Source organism: Monodon monoceros, unplaced genomic scaffold, assembly GCF_005190385.1.
Source record: "Monodon monoceros isolate NGI ecotype Baffin Bay Population unplaced genomic scaffold, NGI_Narwhal_1 Super_Scaffold_5, whole genome shotgun sequence".
Taxonomy (NCBI): Eukaryota; Metazoa; Chordata; class Mammalia; order Artiodactyla; family Monodontidae; genus Monodon; species Monodon monoceros.
This window is the reverse complement of record NW_021703782.1, coordinates 67002740-67021110: the sequence shown is the minus strand read 5'-3', so window position 1 is coordinate 67021110 and position 18371 is coordinate 67002740. Positions and strand designations below refer to the sequence as shown.

General features: G+C 36.4%; 1 protein-coding gene across 1 annotated transcript in view; it reads left to right on the top strand.

The window, feature by feature from the left end:
- Positions 1 to 18371, top strand: part of ALDH1A1 (aldehyde dehydrogenase 1 family member A1) — a 53917-nt gene that overhangs the window by 21507 nt on the left and 14039 nt on the right. Inside the window, exons 3-8 of the mRNA XM_029202926.1 lie at positions 5282 to 5422; positions 7504 to 7633; positions 9219 to 9280; positions 10820 to 10948; positions 12578 to 12691; positions 16865 to 16967. Of these exons, the coding sequence (XP_029058759.1) occupies positions 5282 to 5422; positions 7504 to 7633; positions 9219 to 9280; positions 10820 to 10948; positions 12578 to 12691; positions 16865 to 16967 (679 nt within the window). The remainder of the gene's footprint in view (positions 1 to 5281; positions 5423 to 7503; positions 7634 to 9218; positions 9281 to 10819; positions 10949 to 12577; positions 12692 to 16864; positions 16968 to 18371) is intronic.

The following is an 18371-nucleotide window of genomic DNA, read 5'->3' as shown; positions in this document are numbered from 1 at the left end:
GCCCCTGACAGCTGCCTACGCTTTCTCTCCAGAGGTATAAATGCCACTCAGGAGGGAGACTGCAGAACTGTGTGCAGTTTGCATTAACGAAAGAAAAAAACAATTCTTGATGCTTTAGCTCTTGGGCCTTGGACATCTTGCTTTGCCACTAGCTTCTGAGATTAGTTTCCTCAGTAAAACAAATCTGTGCCTGGAATTCCAGGTGAAATCTTGTCAGGCAATCTGAGGACTTTTCTTGGTATCATTGGTGAGATTTACCCTTTTCCTAAAGTGTAGTGAGGGAAAGCTGATGATCACACCTGAAGCTTTAAAAACATTTGATATCTATTTGCTCTCTGCTTATTGACAATTATTCCTGCTCTTACTAGGGCAGAACTGTCTGTGCAAATGTGGTTTAAAAACATTCATTAAAGTCCAGCAAAGCTTCAAATCAGGTCACCGTGCTAATGGAGTTGGCTGGATACTTGATCTCTCAAGTTAGATTGTTTATGGTATAAACTGTCCATAGTAAGCAACTGTTTGCTTAAGATCCAGTGCTCTTGTCGTCATATTCTTTTTTGAAATGATCTACCAGCATTTGCTTTAAAATAATTTTATTGCTGTTCTCACAATTTTGCTGACAAATGTATAGTAACTTCCAACGTTGCTTAGTGAAAGGTACAAATCTAGTAAATTACATGGTCACAGTAAACCTAATATTCTGGAACTGACTCTTTAGATAATGAGCCAAGAGGTTTTAAGGATTTAATTGATGAGTAGAATGGAGCTAACAATGGGCTACATACCGCCTTTCAATGGTACTATAAAGAAAGGAGGAAGGGCAAGAACAAATGCAGGTTACAAAGAAAGGCACAGATGGGGGTGGGAACTGTTTTCTTTTCACTTCAGTGGCTCTTTTGGGCTATACTGACTAATCCCGAAAACTGCTTTTAATACTAAAGCATGACCTAACAAATAATTGGTGGGGATAAAAGTAAATGTCCATTAAAGTAAATGCCTATGACAGGTGTAAAACTGGTCTGATAACTACTTTCTCCAAATCTGAACAAATTTCATAGGAAATGCACAGTCTGGGAGGGATGGAAGAGTTCAGTCCTTCCTTAATTTCATCTTTTCAACTTGTGGTCCCTACTTCAAAAAAGAACATTTTAAACACTATAAGGTAAAAGTATTATTGATGGTAGAAAATCTGAGTTAATGGTATCAAATTGTTTTCTAGTTAGTTAAAAAATTATGTCCTTGGAAATGCTAGTCCTGGATTAAAAATCCAAGAAATAGTAATAGTCTTGGAATAAAAAAAAAATAATAATTTACAAAAACCCCTTATGCCTAATAGTTTGGGTTAATGTAAAAGCTTTGTTATATAATGGAATCAATTAAGATATGAATTATTTTGTAAATATCAATATAAGAAAATTATTTATATAAGGAGCATGCTTATATAACATCAATGTAACATAATGAGTTTATAAGATGCATAATAAACTTATTAAATATTTATAACCTGCCTATTGTAGACCCAAATAGTAAGAAGTATTATAGCTTATAATAGAGATAGCAGTGAGTATTCATTGCAAATGAGATCATTATCAGGATAGCCTTGAAGAGCGATACAACTGGATTTTGGAGTCAGATTTGGGACTAAATTTTGGTTCTACTATCTGCTAGATTTCATGTCCTATAAAACAAGGTCTGTGATGCTTAACTACAGCAGTAACTGTGGGGTTATAAAGGGTTTAGCATAGTGCCAGGAACTTAGTAAGCTCTTAACTAGTAGCTATTATCAAGCTGGATTAATCTGGCAAGGGTGTAGGTAGGTTGTGATATTTGAGCTGCGTCTTAAAGAATATGTAGGATTTTGAAAGGAAAGGGGTGTGCTGGTAGAACATTCTAGGCGAGGAGAATTATAGGAGCAAAGGTGAGAAGTAGTTGGGCCAGACAGAGTAGAAAAAATGTGAGCACAAGTTTGAGTAGGTGAAGTGGGGCCCCAAAATGCTAGGCTTTGAAAATCAGAAAGAGAAGTCTGACCTAAGGACTGTGGGCAAAGGGGGCATTTGCAAATATTGGAAAGGGAGAGTGATAAGGTCAAATTATTTGAGGAAGATTAGCCTGGTAGCAATAGGCAAGACAGTTTGGGGAGAGAAGAAAATGGACTTAGGAAGGCTAGCAACGATACGAGATAATGACAGCCTAAAATAATACAGGGCAGTGAAAACTGAAAGGAAGGATTAAAAGACACTGCAACTGCTGAGAGTTATTTTAAGGTTGTTTTGACTGCTCTGATTCAAATAGCACTTACTACCATTTAATGAACACTTAACATAATGTCTGTCACAGAAAATGTGTTCCAAGTGTCACCTTATTTAATCTTCAACACAACTCCATGAGGTACATTATCCCTATTTTAAAGATAAGAAAACCAAAGGTGAGAGAAGTCATATCACAATATAGTTCACTTCAGAATATTTCTCATGGTTTATAATAATGATGTGATTATTTGGTTGTATGTTTCTCCCACACAATTGGAATTTTCAAAAGGCCAGTCTCTTTACTTCACTACTTTATCGTTAGCAGCCTGATGATAAGAATGCTACAGAATAGAGTGTTTAGCAAATCTTTAGATAGATGGATGAATGAATAGATGGATGCTTCAAAGCTTACATAGCTAATAGGTGAGGAACCAGAATTCAGATCAGGGTTGTTTTGTTCCAGACCTATATATTAACTACCATTATTCTATTTCTGTGCCAGCAAGATAAAATATATGAGAAAAGGAGAAGCATGATACAAAAACGTCTGTATTTATAGCAGCATTCTCCAGGAACATATTTTCCATATGGCAGAGTTCCTTGTCTTGAAGCCAATTATTCCATATCCCTTTGAGAGGCCAGGATGCCTATGATAAACCATATTTGGCTAAGGCTGATGAGGGAACACGGAGCGCAAGGATCCATACGAAAGCTGTGTCACACAGACCTTTTTAAACACAGAGCAGAATGTATTTTATAAGCTGTGGTATCCACAGGTCATGCTGGCAATTTCAGATTCTTGTGGTTTGCTTTTTAATTGTTTTCAACAGTGCTCTTCCAATATAATTTGGAAAAGGTGAGAACCTATGGCATAACACAATGTCCAAATATAAGCAATCAATGTGATTAACTGAATGCCCAAAATATGACTGTATATATGTTTCTCAGGAAGGGAGAGTAAGAATACATGTATTTTATTGTACATAATCACTATTCTCTCAAAAGTTAGACAGTAAGATACACAAGTGACTAATAAGAACCTGCTGTATAAAAAAATAAATAAAATTAAATTAAAAAAATTTTTTAAAAAGAAAAGATACACAAGTGTGTGATGGTTACAGTGAAAGAATGTTTGCTTGTAGTCTGTATTGTGATAATATTATCACTTAATCAGACCAAATTATACTTCTAAAATGTCCCTCTGGCCCAAGATCATCTTAGTGTGGTGATAAATAATGTAAAAATAATTTACTTTTCTTATATTTTAATATGCAGACTTGAAAGTTTGGGATTCTTTTTTTTTTTTTTTTTTGGTGGCGCTACGTGGGATCTTTGTTCTCCAACCAGGGATCAAACCCATGTCCCTGCAGTGGAAGTGTGGAGTCCTAACCACTGGACCACCAGGGAATTCCCAGTTTGGGACTTCTTGACTGAATATAATCAAAGGCAGGGAATATTAATCTGAGATTCATGCCTCCCAAAGGGGGAGGTATCATCGTTAAATGGGTTCAGCTTAATATGAGCAACTTAAAAAAATTTAGGACAATTTTCCCTTCAGATTCTTTAAGGAAACTATGGCTCCTGCACAAAAGACAACCCACTGGCCTAAGAGGTACCATGATTTGTGGAGCTTATATAGCTCCATGTAGTGACCAGACTGATAAGCAAAAGAAGATTGGGAAAATCTATGCCTTTAAAGTGTTTGCCGCTGATTAGATGGAGGAAGGAAAAAAGACAAAGTAGTAATAGAAGAGGTAGTGATTTTTGTAGTAGGTGTATTCTATAGGCGCTCAGATGGGATCTGAACAAAGATCTATGGGAATGAGTGGCCAGGGAAAGTATTTAACTGAGGCAGACTAGGAAAGAACAGGAGGAATAAACCAGTTCAGAAAAAAGAGTATGAGTGAGGACAGATGAGAGACAGCAAGAAGACTGAGTGTGAAATTACTCAATTATTTGACTTTTGCTTGAATTAATGTAATTTTAAGCAGTGCCTTAATAATAAGAAACTGACTTCTTTACCTACTTAGGGAATGAAAGGAACTCTTTGTATCTAGTTGGGAAATAAGAGGTTGTAATATACCGCCCTTTCTCTATACCAGACCCGCTGCCTCTGTGCCTTTTTCCCTCTGAACAAGAGGAATGAGCACATATTTATAATGTTTACTCTTAAACAGCAAAACACAGTTCTTATTCACCCTTCAGTAGGTTCTTCATAAGAGTACACAGCCCATAAAGTCACCAGAGATCCAAGAAGATATTCACTATTTTAGATCTTGAGCTTTCCCTGGAACTCTTGACAAACCAATCACCAAAGCAGTAAAACGCAGTGGTGAAGAGCAAAGACTCTACAGTCAGCTGGGCTCCTTTTAAAACACAGTTCAGCCACTTTCAGCTATTGAGCTTGGGCAAATCTCCTCTTTCTCTTTGCTTCAGTTTCTTCATCTGTAAAATGGGGAACGTATCTGTCTCATAAAATTATTAAGAATTAAATGAGGGTTTCTCTGGTGGCGCAGTGGTTGAGAGTCCATCTGCCGATGCAGGGGACACGGGTTCGTGCCCCAGTCCGGGAAGATCCCACATGCCGCGGAGCGGCTGGGCCCGTGAGCCATGGCCGCTGAGCCTGCGCGTCCGGAGCCTGTGCTCCGCAACGGGAGAGGCCACAACAGTGAGAGTCCCACATACCACAAAAACAAAACAAAACAAAAAAAGAATTAAATGAGTTAATTTAATTAACTCATAAAGCAATTAGAACATTACCTGACATATGGTAAGCACGCCAATAATAGGAACTATTAAAATATAATATTTTTATTCTAGGAAATCAAGCATGTGCTATGTGTGTGGTACTCATCATTCCAAAGAGTAGGCAGCAGGTATAATTCCAATATATGGTAGTTGAGTTTGTACAGTATGCTGGAATTCGGCTGATGAAGACACAGCTTATGAGGAGTTTTAGTGTATTTTATAGGGTTATTGCCACTGGATTTGCTAATGTATTTAGCCCACGAATTGAATTCTTTGACTTGCAGGAGGATGTTGACAAAGCAGTGAAGGCCGCAAGACAGTCTTTTCAGATTGGCTCTCCATGGCGTACTATGGATGCTTCAGAGAGAGGACGGCTAATAAACAAGTTGGCTGATTTAATCGAAAGAGATCGTCTGCTTCTGGCAGTGAGTATTAACCGAACTACGCAGAACTCAAAATCTCTAGAAAGCGTTCATTGTTTGGATTGGTGAGTTGTTTTAATTTTAGTGTTCACTATATACTCTCTACAAATAAAACAAAAAGACTTCTACCAGCTCTTGTATATGAATGGTACCATTGAGCTTATTCTCGGATAGTAAGTAATCTGCACTCTGGTTTTAGATGACGTTAATGTCTACTCCCAGAATAGAGTCTACAGTCTAAACATTGGGTTTTTTTGCTTTATTTATTTATTTAGTTAGTTAGTTAGTTGCACTGGGTCTTAGTTGTGGCAGGCGGGCTCCTTAGTTGCGGCATGCACGTGGGATCTAGTTCCCTGACCAGGGATCAAACCCAGGCTCCCTGCATTGGGAGCGTGGAGTCTTAACCACTGCACCACCAGGGCAGACCCTGAGTTAAATCAAATTAAACAAGTTTCTTTCCTTTACTGTAGAATTTCTGAGCCTTTATAAAATAAGGTCACATGCAGCATGAAGATCCTAGAATAATATACCAGCTTTCTTGAACTTACTTGACCACTGAACTCCTCAAGTGAAAAAATCTCATGGAGTTTGTTAAAGGTGCCCAGGATATTTCTTTAAAATAAACCTTATTTCTCCATAATCTAGCCCACCAAGACAGTTAATAAAATGGCCACTTTTTCCTTTCCTGAAATGTACACGTTCACAATGGTCTTGAATAAATTATGTTCTTTTTATAGGTGAAAGAGCGAATAATAAAGAAAAATCCATTCATGTGTTTATAAAAATGTTATTTTTATGTATACTGCTTTTTAAAACACATTTCAGCAGTTATATGAATCAGCACATAAAATGAGTGGGGGAGGTGTTTCCTTGTTTTTTCCTAGAGAAGCCAATTTAACACAAAGCAACAGCAACATCAGATTTCAGAGTAAGTTTTTACTACCTTTAGAATCTTAACTGGCGGCAACAGAAAGGCTTATGTTTTTTAAAATCAACATTAGCAATTATAGTTAATCAAAAGGCCATTTATTATCCAATCAAAGATTCAGCATAATTCAAAGTATGTAAAAATATGGAATTAGAAGTTATACACAATACAACAACCGTAACCAAAACATCCTGCAGGAAGAAAGCAGAATTTGTTAAAACTTGCATTCCCTAATTTATCCGATCTGTGAATTACAGAATGTTGACTGCCTCTGTCAGCATAAGATCGTAAGGGGGGAAGAAAGAGCAAGCATACAAAAATCATATTTGATTAAGTTTTGAGGTAGCATACAATATAATGCAGAGAGAGAAGACTGTACAACAGATAAGGAACTGATTTAAGAGTTTATCACCTGTACACTCCTGCCCCAGCAGAACATTACGCCCCAAAGTCTGCACAGTTCTGCTTAAGAAAAGGAGGAAAAGAAGAGATAGGTCATCCTAAAACCATTAGGGCACTAGACTAGAAAATGTTGAACTTTACAGCCTGACCATTCAAACAATAATTTTGATATTAGTGGCAAAACTCAGAGTTTCACAATTTAAACTTTTGTTGAAGGAAACTCATGGATTAAAAAAAAATCCAGGGGTTACTTAAGTTTGTGTGAATATCCAGATGGGATGTAAAAATTAAAAATGATTATTGAGGCATTATTAATGGTCACTGACAGTAAATTGTCACCCACAGTTGTATCATACAATAAGTGAAATCTTGTTGGAACTCTGATCTGACTAAGGAGACTAAGTGCCACTCTCACAAGCTGTGTGTATATCAAATTGTGACCAATTCCTAGAAAGCTGGTTCACTGGCAGACGTTCAGAATGAGATAGAAGGGCACTAGGGTTTAGAAGCCAGAATCTCACTACCTTTTCTACCCAGATCTTGCTATGTCCTTAAGCAAGTATGATCTTAAGCAAGTCCTTTTAACTCTTTTTTTAGTCTCCTTTTTAAAAAGAGGAGGTTACAAAAGATTGCTTACAGGACTTCTTCTAGTATTTTCAAAATTCTCTAGCACACGATTACTCAAAATATTGACTATTTTTTTAATCTAAAATTTCTGTGGAAGTTTAGATTTGGGGTGTGATCTCTTTTTCAGACAATGGAGTCAATGAATGGTGGAAAACTATTTTCCAATGCATATCTGATGGATTTAGGAGGCTGTATAAAAACATTACGCTACTGTGCAGGTTGGGCTGACAAGATCCAGGGCCGCACGATACCCATTGGTAAGTAGCTTTGGGAAACCACCGTGGGTGACGGTAGGGGTGAGGAGATTATTGTAGAGATGAAAAATTCCAAACTCTCCCTTTTAAAGATGTCAACCAAGTAGGGCAGAATTATTTTCTTCTTGACTTTGAGACAATGCAGTTCTGAACCTGGACGTTCTGCTAAGATTCATCATATGGGTTTTAAAATTGTTTCAACATAATTATGCAGAAGATAACACTATAGATACTTTAGAAAATATTAAAGTAAGAACATTCGTATGCCCACAATTACTGATTTAAGCAGCTGTCTCTCTAAGAACTCAAACTTTTCAGAGCTGGCCTCTGAAATTATTTATTTGGGTTTTATTCCAGTGGTGACATTTATACCCTTTCTATAATGTAATTATTTAAGCCTCTTTGTATGTTCCAGTATGAGTCAGCTATGGTCATCTGTGCCTGGTCTAACTCAGTATAGTTAGAGCAGACTAATTAAACAAACTAATTCACATTGATTTGTTTCAAATAGTTTCAAAGAAAGATGGGTCTGTGTTTACGGCTTAAGAATTTGTGTGAGTGAATGTGTATGCATTTTAGTATCTTAATAGAGTATGTACACAACAGGATAGGAATATGAAAAGGCATCGAGTCGGAAAACATTACAGGTAGAATTTAATTCATATAAACGTATTGACTATGGAAATACAACACCCTCCAGGACTGGCCCCGAAGTGCATTTCCAATCTAACTGGAGCATCCCGCTGGTTAGATGTGAGAGCCAGGAAGTGGAAAGGGGAGAGTGAAACCATGATGGGACCAAGAACTGTGGTTATTTCAGAAACTTTTACTTTACCCTTTGATAAAATGGGAAAAACCATTTAAAGTACAAATCGATCTTGATAAGTAGCCTTCTTGCTATGATAGCCAGGAAACTTTTGTGGGAACTAGAACGAACACAAAGCACAGTGCAACCTCAGGATGACCACATCAAACTTGGAGGCACATGAATCAATCAAATCCAGATGGAAATGTCCTTTACTTCCGGCATTTTTTTTCATAGATTAAGAGAGCTTGCTTTTATTGTTCGGTAGGCAAAAAGAAGAGGACTTTTTAGAACAAGCCAGTAGGAAAGGCTTGTCACTCACAGGGAGATATTTTTTTAATTCTACTATATTTTAATTTTACTATTTTTAAAATTATATTATGCACTTAAAAATTACTGGTAGAACTCAGAGCTGTCAGAAACAGAACTCTAACAGTTTCTTTCTTAGTTACACACCTTTTATTTCCTTTATCATGAAAGAAAGGAAACTGAGAACAAGTATGATTTAGAAAGTAGCCCTCCTATAGGATCAGAGACAGAATAAATATTGTTCAGATCTTTTCCAATTGTGCATCTTTGCTTTGACCTAACTCAGTTTTATGGTTCCTCTCATTTCAAATTCCTATTTGAGGGCTCAATTTTTCATTTTGTAAATAAGCAGAGATATGTTCTCTCTTTTTTAAAAATTATTGTCTATACCTTCCTCTCACATCAGCCCCAAACCACCATTCTGTGAATATCAAGCACATTTGTCTATAAATGATTGTGTGTTTTATTTTTCAGATGGAAACTTTTTTACTTATACAAGAAATGAGCCTATTGGTGTGTGTGGCCAAATCATTCCTGTAAGTTGCCCTCATATAAGTTTCAGTTAAAAAAAAGTGAGTTCCAATTCTATTTCTTTTGTTAATGAAGATTTCTTGGGCACAAATGAATGCTTAGATATTTGCTAAACGTGGAGCAAATATAGTAATTGTTGAACTTGGGTCTCTCTGTGGCCGTACCCTTTGGATACGAACTAGTAGTCCAGAAACCTATCTATATTCTGGCATATCTCTTGAGTGTGTTTCCATATACAGCATCACCAAACCTTAACCTTTTACTCTATGGTTTGTTTTTAAGAAGATGTATTGTGCACTCTGTTTAAGACCCATGCTTTACATGTACATAGCAAAGTGGTCATCGTGCAAGACGCCAAGCATTTCAGTGAAGTATAGTATGGCCAACCACTCTCCAACACTTTCTATCAATATATCCTCATTGGGACTTCTCAACATAGAGAATAGTAGCAACCAGAGTGTTCAAATTGAATGAAATTTCTTAACTAAATGGAAGAAACTATGCCAGAGGCATTTGGAGCATGGAATATATCCTACCTTCAGATAAGAGGCTTTGATACTCCACATTCCTCTTAGAGAAAGTACCATTTTAAGCAGAATCATGAAGATTTCCTTTTATGTCCAACAAATAGGAGACTATCAATGATTTCACTTTAACTGACATATTCAGAAAGGCCAAAAAGGCCAAACGAAAAGATGATAAAATGTCCTGATGTTCTTAGATGAGGAAGTGGCAATGACTTATCTTCTGCTCCAATGAGATTGAAATGTATACATATTAACATTTTGAATGAAATTGCTCATTAGTTCAAAAATCCCAATAAAACCCATAAAAACTACATAATCCTGAATACTAAGAATTGTTAATATTTACTGTATGCCTGTGATGAACAATTCACTGCATTAAACATTTGGCCCACTTTCTCTATGAATCCTCAGGACAACCTTCTGAAGTAGAGAGGACTGTTTTCAGCACTTATAGATGATGAAATCATACACAAAATGCATATAACTTGTCTGAATTCACATGGCTGCTCAGTGATTGAGCTGATGTGAACCAAGCTGTCAGCCTCCAGACCCTAGACTTCTGTGTCTTTAGCAAGATATCTGTCTTGGAATTAAATACTACTAAATATTATTATTGGATAAATGGTTACATTTAAAGACCTATAGGGAGGGAGGAATAATTACACTTTTTAAACCCTTACAGGTAACTCAAAGTTAAGGCTTGATTTCTAAACCATGCAGTGATTTTTTTTCCTGGTAGAAAAAGAACTCAAAATAATAGCACTTGATAAAATTTTATGACTTTCTCCTGCTCTCTTCCTGTATCTAGTTTGTTTGCAGGGTTTTTTTTTTTTTTTTTTTTTTTTAGCATTTATGAGTTGCTTTGAGCAATGAACTTAATTAGAATATACCAGATGATTAAACAAAACTACTACAATTCTTGTTTAACATCTACAGGGAGTGTATAATGTGGAAGTTAGATTAGCAAATGTGGCTTTCAGCAATACAAAGAATCTATTGTTATATATTGCTTTCTAGTGGAATTTCCCATTGGTCATGCTCATTTGGAAAATAGGGCCTGCCCTCAGCTGCGGAAACACAGTGGTTGTGAAACCAGCAGAGCAAACCCCTCTGACTGCTCTTCACATGGCATCTTTAATAAAAGAGGTACGTTTCCTAAATCAAAATATGTTTAATCTTTGGATGCTGAAGGAGATGGATGGGCTTTGGAGTGAATGTGGCCGTTAAAAAAAAAAAACCTTTATTTTTTGGACCTGCATATTTAGCTGTTTTGGAACACAGCTGTTTCCTCCTTGAGTTTCAAATATAAGACTGCTACAGTCACATGACGATATTGAGAGGTGGAATCTTGTTTGTTACTGTCATTCCCATTTCTTTTCGTTTAGAATCAGAATAAAGTTGTATTTCAAATATCTTAAAAAAAAAAAAAGTGCAAGAAATCAGTAGTCCTGATTTACAGTAGGAAGACTTCATCTGTTGCTACTGTAAACTACATTATCTGCCAATGGCTCCTGTCCAGTGGAGACGCATTAAGCATAGCTGCTGGCAGGGACTTTTGGCAGTCAACCCAAATGAACCTCTGCCCAAAGGAGGACAGGAAGCCAGACCAAAATCTTCATGTCCAACTGCCACCTTATGATCACTTTTTTTATTTCTTTTGCCCAACACCCATGAATGCAAGTTCATGTTGAAATTGCTATGATTTTCTTTCAAATGTTGAACTGTAAGTTGGTATATAACTGCAACTAACAGCCTGGAAATTCTACAAATTTAAACTAGCTTAAACTAGTCTATCTGACGGTTGGAGGCTTCTGAGCTAATATGCTTGCTTGTGGCATTGGGCTACATTATTTCTAAACTCATTCACCAATGAGGGAATACCTTTATATTCTCTTTTCTATTATGGTTTCCTCTGCATTTACCTTCCTGCTCAAAAACTGACAAAAGAGCACATAAAATTTATTTTCATCAACTATCTAGATTGTTTTAATATATTTTTTCTTGCAAACAAGTTATTGTCCTTTATATCATACCAATATTTAAAAAATAAGCTTTAGTCCCTAGAAATTTAAAATTCAGGAAATCTGAATCCATATCTTAAAAATATTCTTCACTTCAAATTACAAGTAGGCAAAAGAGATGTCAAAATGAGACATTTTGATGCAAATAACATGAAATTTCAATGTGTTGTTTCAGTTGCCACACTGCTCTATACTTGATAATTCTTTAATTGGGATTGGAATCAGTCTGTGAAGCTTGATCATGAATGGGATGACCATTTTTAACCTAACATTTTTCTGATTAAATAATGCTGATAGGAATTTGCAACCTAGTTGGTATGCCCTGATCAATCAACAGGTAGAAACTAAAAATGTTAAGATCGCTTTAGCTTCTTATTTTTGCTGAATGGATAATAAACGCATTGTTTTCCTTCTTTGTGAGTAATTTACCAACCACTTTTACACGCACTATCTTTTTGAGTTACTATTATAAAATTTGAGACAGCCATCATTGGAGCAAATGATCCATGAAAGTCAAAGATGGACTTACTCTGAGGAGAAATAGTCCATCAATAATGCAACCCTTGAGGTTATTTTAAGTGGGCTAAACAATGAAATAAGAATAATAATAAATAATAAAACCAGCTATATGCATCTTTCTTTGTAGAGAAACTCATAAGATTAGCATAAAGAGGCAGCTTTGATCCCATACTCTCCTCTTTTTTCTGTAGAATTAAATGATCAGTTCTGTTCTATTTTACTTGTTATCTTTTAGGCAGGGTTTCCTCCTGGAGTAGTGAATATTGTCCCTGGTTACGGGCCTACTGCAGGGGCGGCCATTTCTTCTCACATGGATGTAGACAAAGTGGCCTTCACAGGATCAACACAGGTAACATCATTTACTGAGGCCAGTAGTGAAGCAGTTGGAAGCATGTTTTATGTTACTGTTTTTAAGCTGACATTTCCTTAAAACAAAAGTTCTTTTAATGATTTGTTCCTTATTCTAGCCTTCACACATGTTTATAGAACATAAGCAGATGTCGTTGAGATGAAACGAAATACCTATTACAAAAGCAGAAGGACTGGAGTAAACTGTTTTTAGTATGTTATTACTTTCTCTGACGAGAAATATGGCTGATTAGACCTTGTCGTATGATTAGTAAGGTTTATGATAAAAAATATAAATTAGGCCACAGTGATTTGTATGAATGAATTGTAATTTTATCCTGTGGATTAGGGAAATCAAAGAGCAGAGCCTCACCCGTAGCTCCTTATTTGGGGCTCTCTCTTCCCTGAACATTCTGAAAAGGAGTCAGCCCCTCAGCTTCCCGATCCAACCTAACTTTTCTGCCTCAGTAGCTCCAGCTTGGCTATCCAGAAGATTAAAGAACAGGACCTCAGCCGTGGGCACTTCAGAGGAGAGGGATGGGGGAGAGGAGGGATGCTAAATGCTCTTTAAATGTTCTGGGTGTTGAAAATGGTTACTTTTTTAACTTTCTGGAGAAACAGGAAGAACATTCCGGATAGTGTGGAAAGGCTAATTTGATTATTTTATACTCCTAATTAGCCACTCCAATATAAAGAGTAGTTTACATAGAGAACTAAAATGATAGAAAATAAAATTTTATTTTTCTTGATCTTTTTTAAACTAGATATATCAATATATAATTTTTTCTTGTTTTTTTTTAGACATAGAGTAGAAAAAGTTTACATTCTACAAGCTCCTAATTGAGGTAGGGGAAAACCAATTCTTCAATCAGGAGTCTGTGGACAAAACAATTGGTAATGGTCAAGACACAGCAATAAATTAAAACATGATGAAGTCACAGGTTGACATCATAGCAGAGGAGGTAAAGCAGGAAGGTACCAATTTCTCAGCCTAGCACTGTAGACCTTCCCCAACAGGGACGCCACATACAGCTTCTGCTCTAGATCCCACATGCTTCTCTAGTTTGTCTGAGCCAGAGGCTACTGTTCCACGATGCCATCTCTGCATCACTGCCTGTTTGTCTTGGCTCATCCCTGAACCCCTACAGCACTTTAGGGGTACTTTATCTGCCCCCTCCCCCAGAAAACTTTGGTATGAGAAGACTAGGAAACATCTAGGTTTAAATTCTCAGTCTACCCCTCCTAGCAGTACGTCTTCCAAAGTTAAGTATCCTTACTAAACTTGAGTTTCTTCATATGTAAAATGGGAATAATAATATCTACTTTATTGAGTTATACCAAATAAAACTGAATAAGCTAATGAGTAGTAAAACATTTAGCATCCTACAGAGTAGTCACTAAATGGCATGATTATTGTGTGTTCTAGAGTCATTTCCATTCCCTTGTTCCTTCCCTCACTCTTTAATTTCTCACACTAGTTCATAAGGTGTGAGGGAAGAGGTCCCTTCTCCACAAAATATTTCTTCATCGCTGCCCCATCACTTCCTGATTATTTCATGCATCTTTTCATTCCCGCAGGCGTTTGCTCATGCGTGGCCACACCTACTATAATGTGGCTCCCATCACATGCCCTCTATGGCTTTCTCCGCAGTCTCAGGAGCATCCTGAATTTAAAAACTTTCCATCTGTGCCCCCATTGTCCCTGATATATAATTATGATAGCACGTGCTCCTTGCTTTGTTATGTATCTCTCTCCCTTTTGCTGACTATCCTCAAAGACTATCTTATTCATTCTCATCTCCAGAAACCAGTACAGTAACTACTTCTAATTGAGTATTAAAGAATTAAGTGTGACTAAGATGATTTTAGAAGCCACACAAAAAATCAGTCTTTCTGGGTCCTCTTTTAGCTTCAAGTTCGTTGCTTTGAAGGTAGTAGTGAACTTGCCAAATGCCATGAAAGAGGCAAACTATGGATTTTATGTTTTTGTGATTCATTGTAGCAGTCACGCTCATTATAAAAATGTTTCTGGCATGGTAAGAATTTTAATGTCCCATTAGATTCATTTAAAACAGAATCCAACCCACGTTGTGCAGGATGTGCTAAGTTAGAACATTGTTTTGAGCATTTGCTACTTCTGCCCCACAAGGGCAACGCCACAATATCATGGAACATACTTTTTACCATAGCCTAAATAGTCCTTATCCTCTCTTCATTGTAGACCTTTTTGAGGAAAAAATGACAACATTTTACTTTTTTCCAAGTGAGGGAACAAAATTATGGGGCAAAAACTGATGTTTCCTTATTTTGACTTTAGCTAGACCTTTGGGAAAACTCAAACGAACCTTTTATTTGCCATCTGAAACTGCACGAAGTAAAAGTGTAACCTTTCTTTCTCACTCGTACCTCTAACCATTCTTCATGCTAGTTCTTTTGACATTTGTAGCTTTTAGAAAAATGCCTCTGATCTTACTCCCTTCCCCAAGACAAAAATTATCTGCTTTAATAAAGTTTCTCCAGCAAATCTTTCTAAGCTAAAAACAAAAAAAAAAACCCCAAAACCCCCAGAAAATAAAAGAAAGATGCAGAGAAAGAATTTGGAGAATTCAAAGGGAGAAAGGCAAAGATTATTATCTAGAAAATACAAAATTCTTAATCACCTCAAATGAAAATTCAATTTTTGAGAGTGGTCATAAGAAATATGTTGTGGAACCAAAATGGGATATAAGAGAAGTTTCAAACAGGGTTTCTCCATTGCCAGTCTACTTTTAGTTTATTTTTATTAACCTACATTTAAGGGTTTGATTTAGTGCATGAAGATTTTAAATAAGATGAAAACATCAGCAGATTAATTAATGATCTACTCTGTAATGCACAGTAGGAGTCGGTTCAACAGTCAAAATTTAAACACACATTCAAGCAAGCGTCTACTTAACTTTTATTCAGTTGAGATAGAAACTTTTTCTTAAAATCTGATGTGTTGAGGAAAAGAAATCCAGAGGATAAAAGAAGCAACATAAAATGAATCACCTTGTAAAAAGAAAAGCAAAGATCCTTTTAGTGTACTAAGACTTCAATAAAAAATAATAAAGAAGAAATAGTTATATTAAAGAAAGAAAGAAAGAAGAAATAATTATAAAACAGGCCAGATTTTTGAAATGAGAAAAATATAAAGAAATGCAGAAACTAATCTTCATAGGAAGTGATCCATAAAGAAAAAAAATGAAAACTCTTTCTCTGAAGAGAGGCCACTAGCATTAATAAGAAAAAAACAAACAAAAAAAACCCAGTAGGATTCCAGCTAACTGAAGTAGCAGCACAGAGCACAGACCCAATTTCTTTCTCCAAACTCCACTCTTCAAAGGTGTGGAGGACAGCATGAGAAAGAGGGAAAGTGAGAGCGGGAGCCATGGGGGAGAGGGGATAGCAGTTCATCAATAGTTAAGTGAGCCCACTCTGACAGACAGTGCTGAGAAAAGGTATGCAATGATAGGACATTGTCACTGCTACCAGGGAGGCAACATCTGTTTGGGAAATTGATATTTATACAAATAATACAATCCAAGAGAAACTCTGAAACAAGTCCTCATGAGGGCACTTATTGGAGATCAGAGAAAGAAAGGTTCATGTTCACCTTGAGTCATCATAGATGGCTTCAAAGAGGAGCTAAGATATGAGCTGGACCCTAAGGAAGGGTAGGAATGGAGGCAGCCCAAGTCGGGGTAAGACCTTTGGGTCTCATTATAAACGAGAAGCAGAGAGAGATTCGAGGCTGGTAAATACGCCACTTTGTCTGGATAGAGTTTTCTGGATTTCAACAGAAGGATGAAAAGTCAAAATAGATAAATAATGGTTGGATCATGATTTGTCAGACTGATCAGAAGAATGATGAAGTTCTGATTAAAATGAAAAATAACCTGTCTAGCCATGTACATCAAGATCATGTACATCAAGATCAGCTATCACGTTCAATATATCTGTTTTCATGATCCATCATATGTTTATGTTTGGATGGAGAAGTCCTTGGTATCTGAAAGTGCCAAATCTGGAAAAATGCCACTTCTCCCTAATGAAATGTAACTGTGGCACAAACATCGTATAAATTTAAATCGCTAAAGAAACCTGCCTTCATGAGAGCAGATTAAGCCTCCTCCTTTGTAATGCTCCATTTCAGGTTGGCAAAATGATCAAAGAAGCTGCTGGGAAAAGCAATCTGAAGAGGGTGACCCTGGAACTCGGAGGAAAAAGTCCTTGCATAGTGTTTGCTGATGCCGACCGTGAGTAAAAGTCACTCTGCTCACTTCTCACCCTTCTTTTTGGTGTCTGGTAATGCCATACAGTGCAGGGTTTGCTTCTAACGTCAAGGTGTAAGGCATTAACCAGAGTCCAAAATTACTCTTAAAAATCTCTTAAATTGTCCTAAAGTTATAACGCCTAGATAAGTCCAACACAGACACAATTTCTTGGTTTGGAATAGATTGCTATTTTCTCAGCTGAACTCTAGAGAAACTAACTATTTTGCATTTAGGGGCCGTAATGTATATTCTTAATTCCATACCTTTAAATATTAGCATCACCTTAAGCGTGGTGAGATACCCTCAGACACGTTGGACTGAGACCAGCTGGAGAGACAGCAAGTTGCACATTTGTCGTCTCCCTTCTCTCTGGGTCACACGCTCATTGAATAAAATGGCAAGAGGAAAAGGATGCCTACTATTTAAGTAATTTCTCTCATTTTTTTCTAGCAGGTGTAGTTGAATTTATATATATTAAATCTCTAATTATGATGTGACTCCATTATACAATATCCTAGGTTCATCCTGATTATATTATCAAGTAGAATCCTGCAATTATTTCCAGCAGAAAAAGAAGGTCAAACATTCATCTGTCTCTTTAAGAGCTGCATTATTGGTCTGAGGCAATCAACACAGATGACTTATGTTGTTACTGTGATCTTACCCGAAGCTTTTTAGAGCACACTATCTTATACATTCTACAGACATGACAAGATTTCTGATTTTACCAAATCTTCCTGTAAACTGCTTTCACTACAGCTAAGCGGATGTGATTAGTTCACAAAATAAAGATAACAATATCCAGTTGCTACAATGTTAAATTAAACCTTCTGCATTTAGAAAATTAAAATGCAAAGAAAACTTTCTTCTGGTTGTTTAGGATCTACTAATGAAGCAAACTATTTCCTCTTTTTAAGACCCACATAACCATCTCAAATAAACAGATAAGAAGAATTTATAGGCATATATGAAATAACATGGCACACTTTACATAAATTTGGAAAAATGTTTTCATAGAATAGGGTTGTAAGGTGGGTGGGCAATTCTGAATATTAGTTGTTTGGAGGTTTGGGGGAGTTTTATGGGGTTTTTTATTTTCAGAAATATCACTTTTTCTATTGATTAGGGTATCTAAGAATGTTTTAAAATTCTTATTTAATGTAATGGATATTTTATATTTTCTTTGTCATTAGTTAAAACCTGAGGCCTGAAAGAAATATTCACAGTCGTCTAATTATAAATGGAGATATTTATAAAAATCACTTGCAGTGAGATTTGATCTTAGGATAGTTTCCACATTCTTGGAATTGTGCATATTAAAGTTGTATTAATAACCACTATTATTTCAGAGTCTACTATTTTTACTACCATTTTAGTAGCAAATAA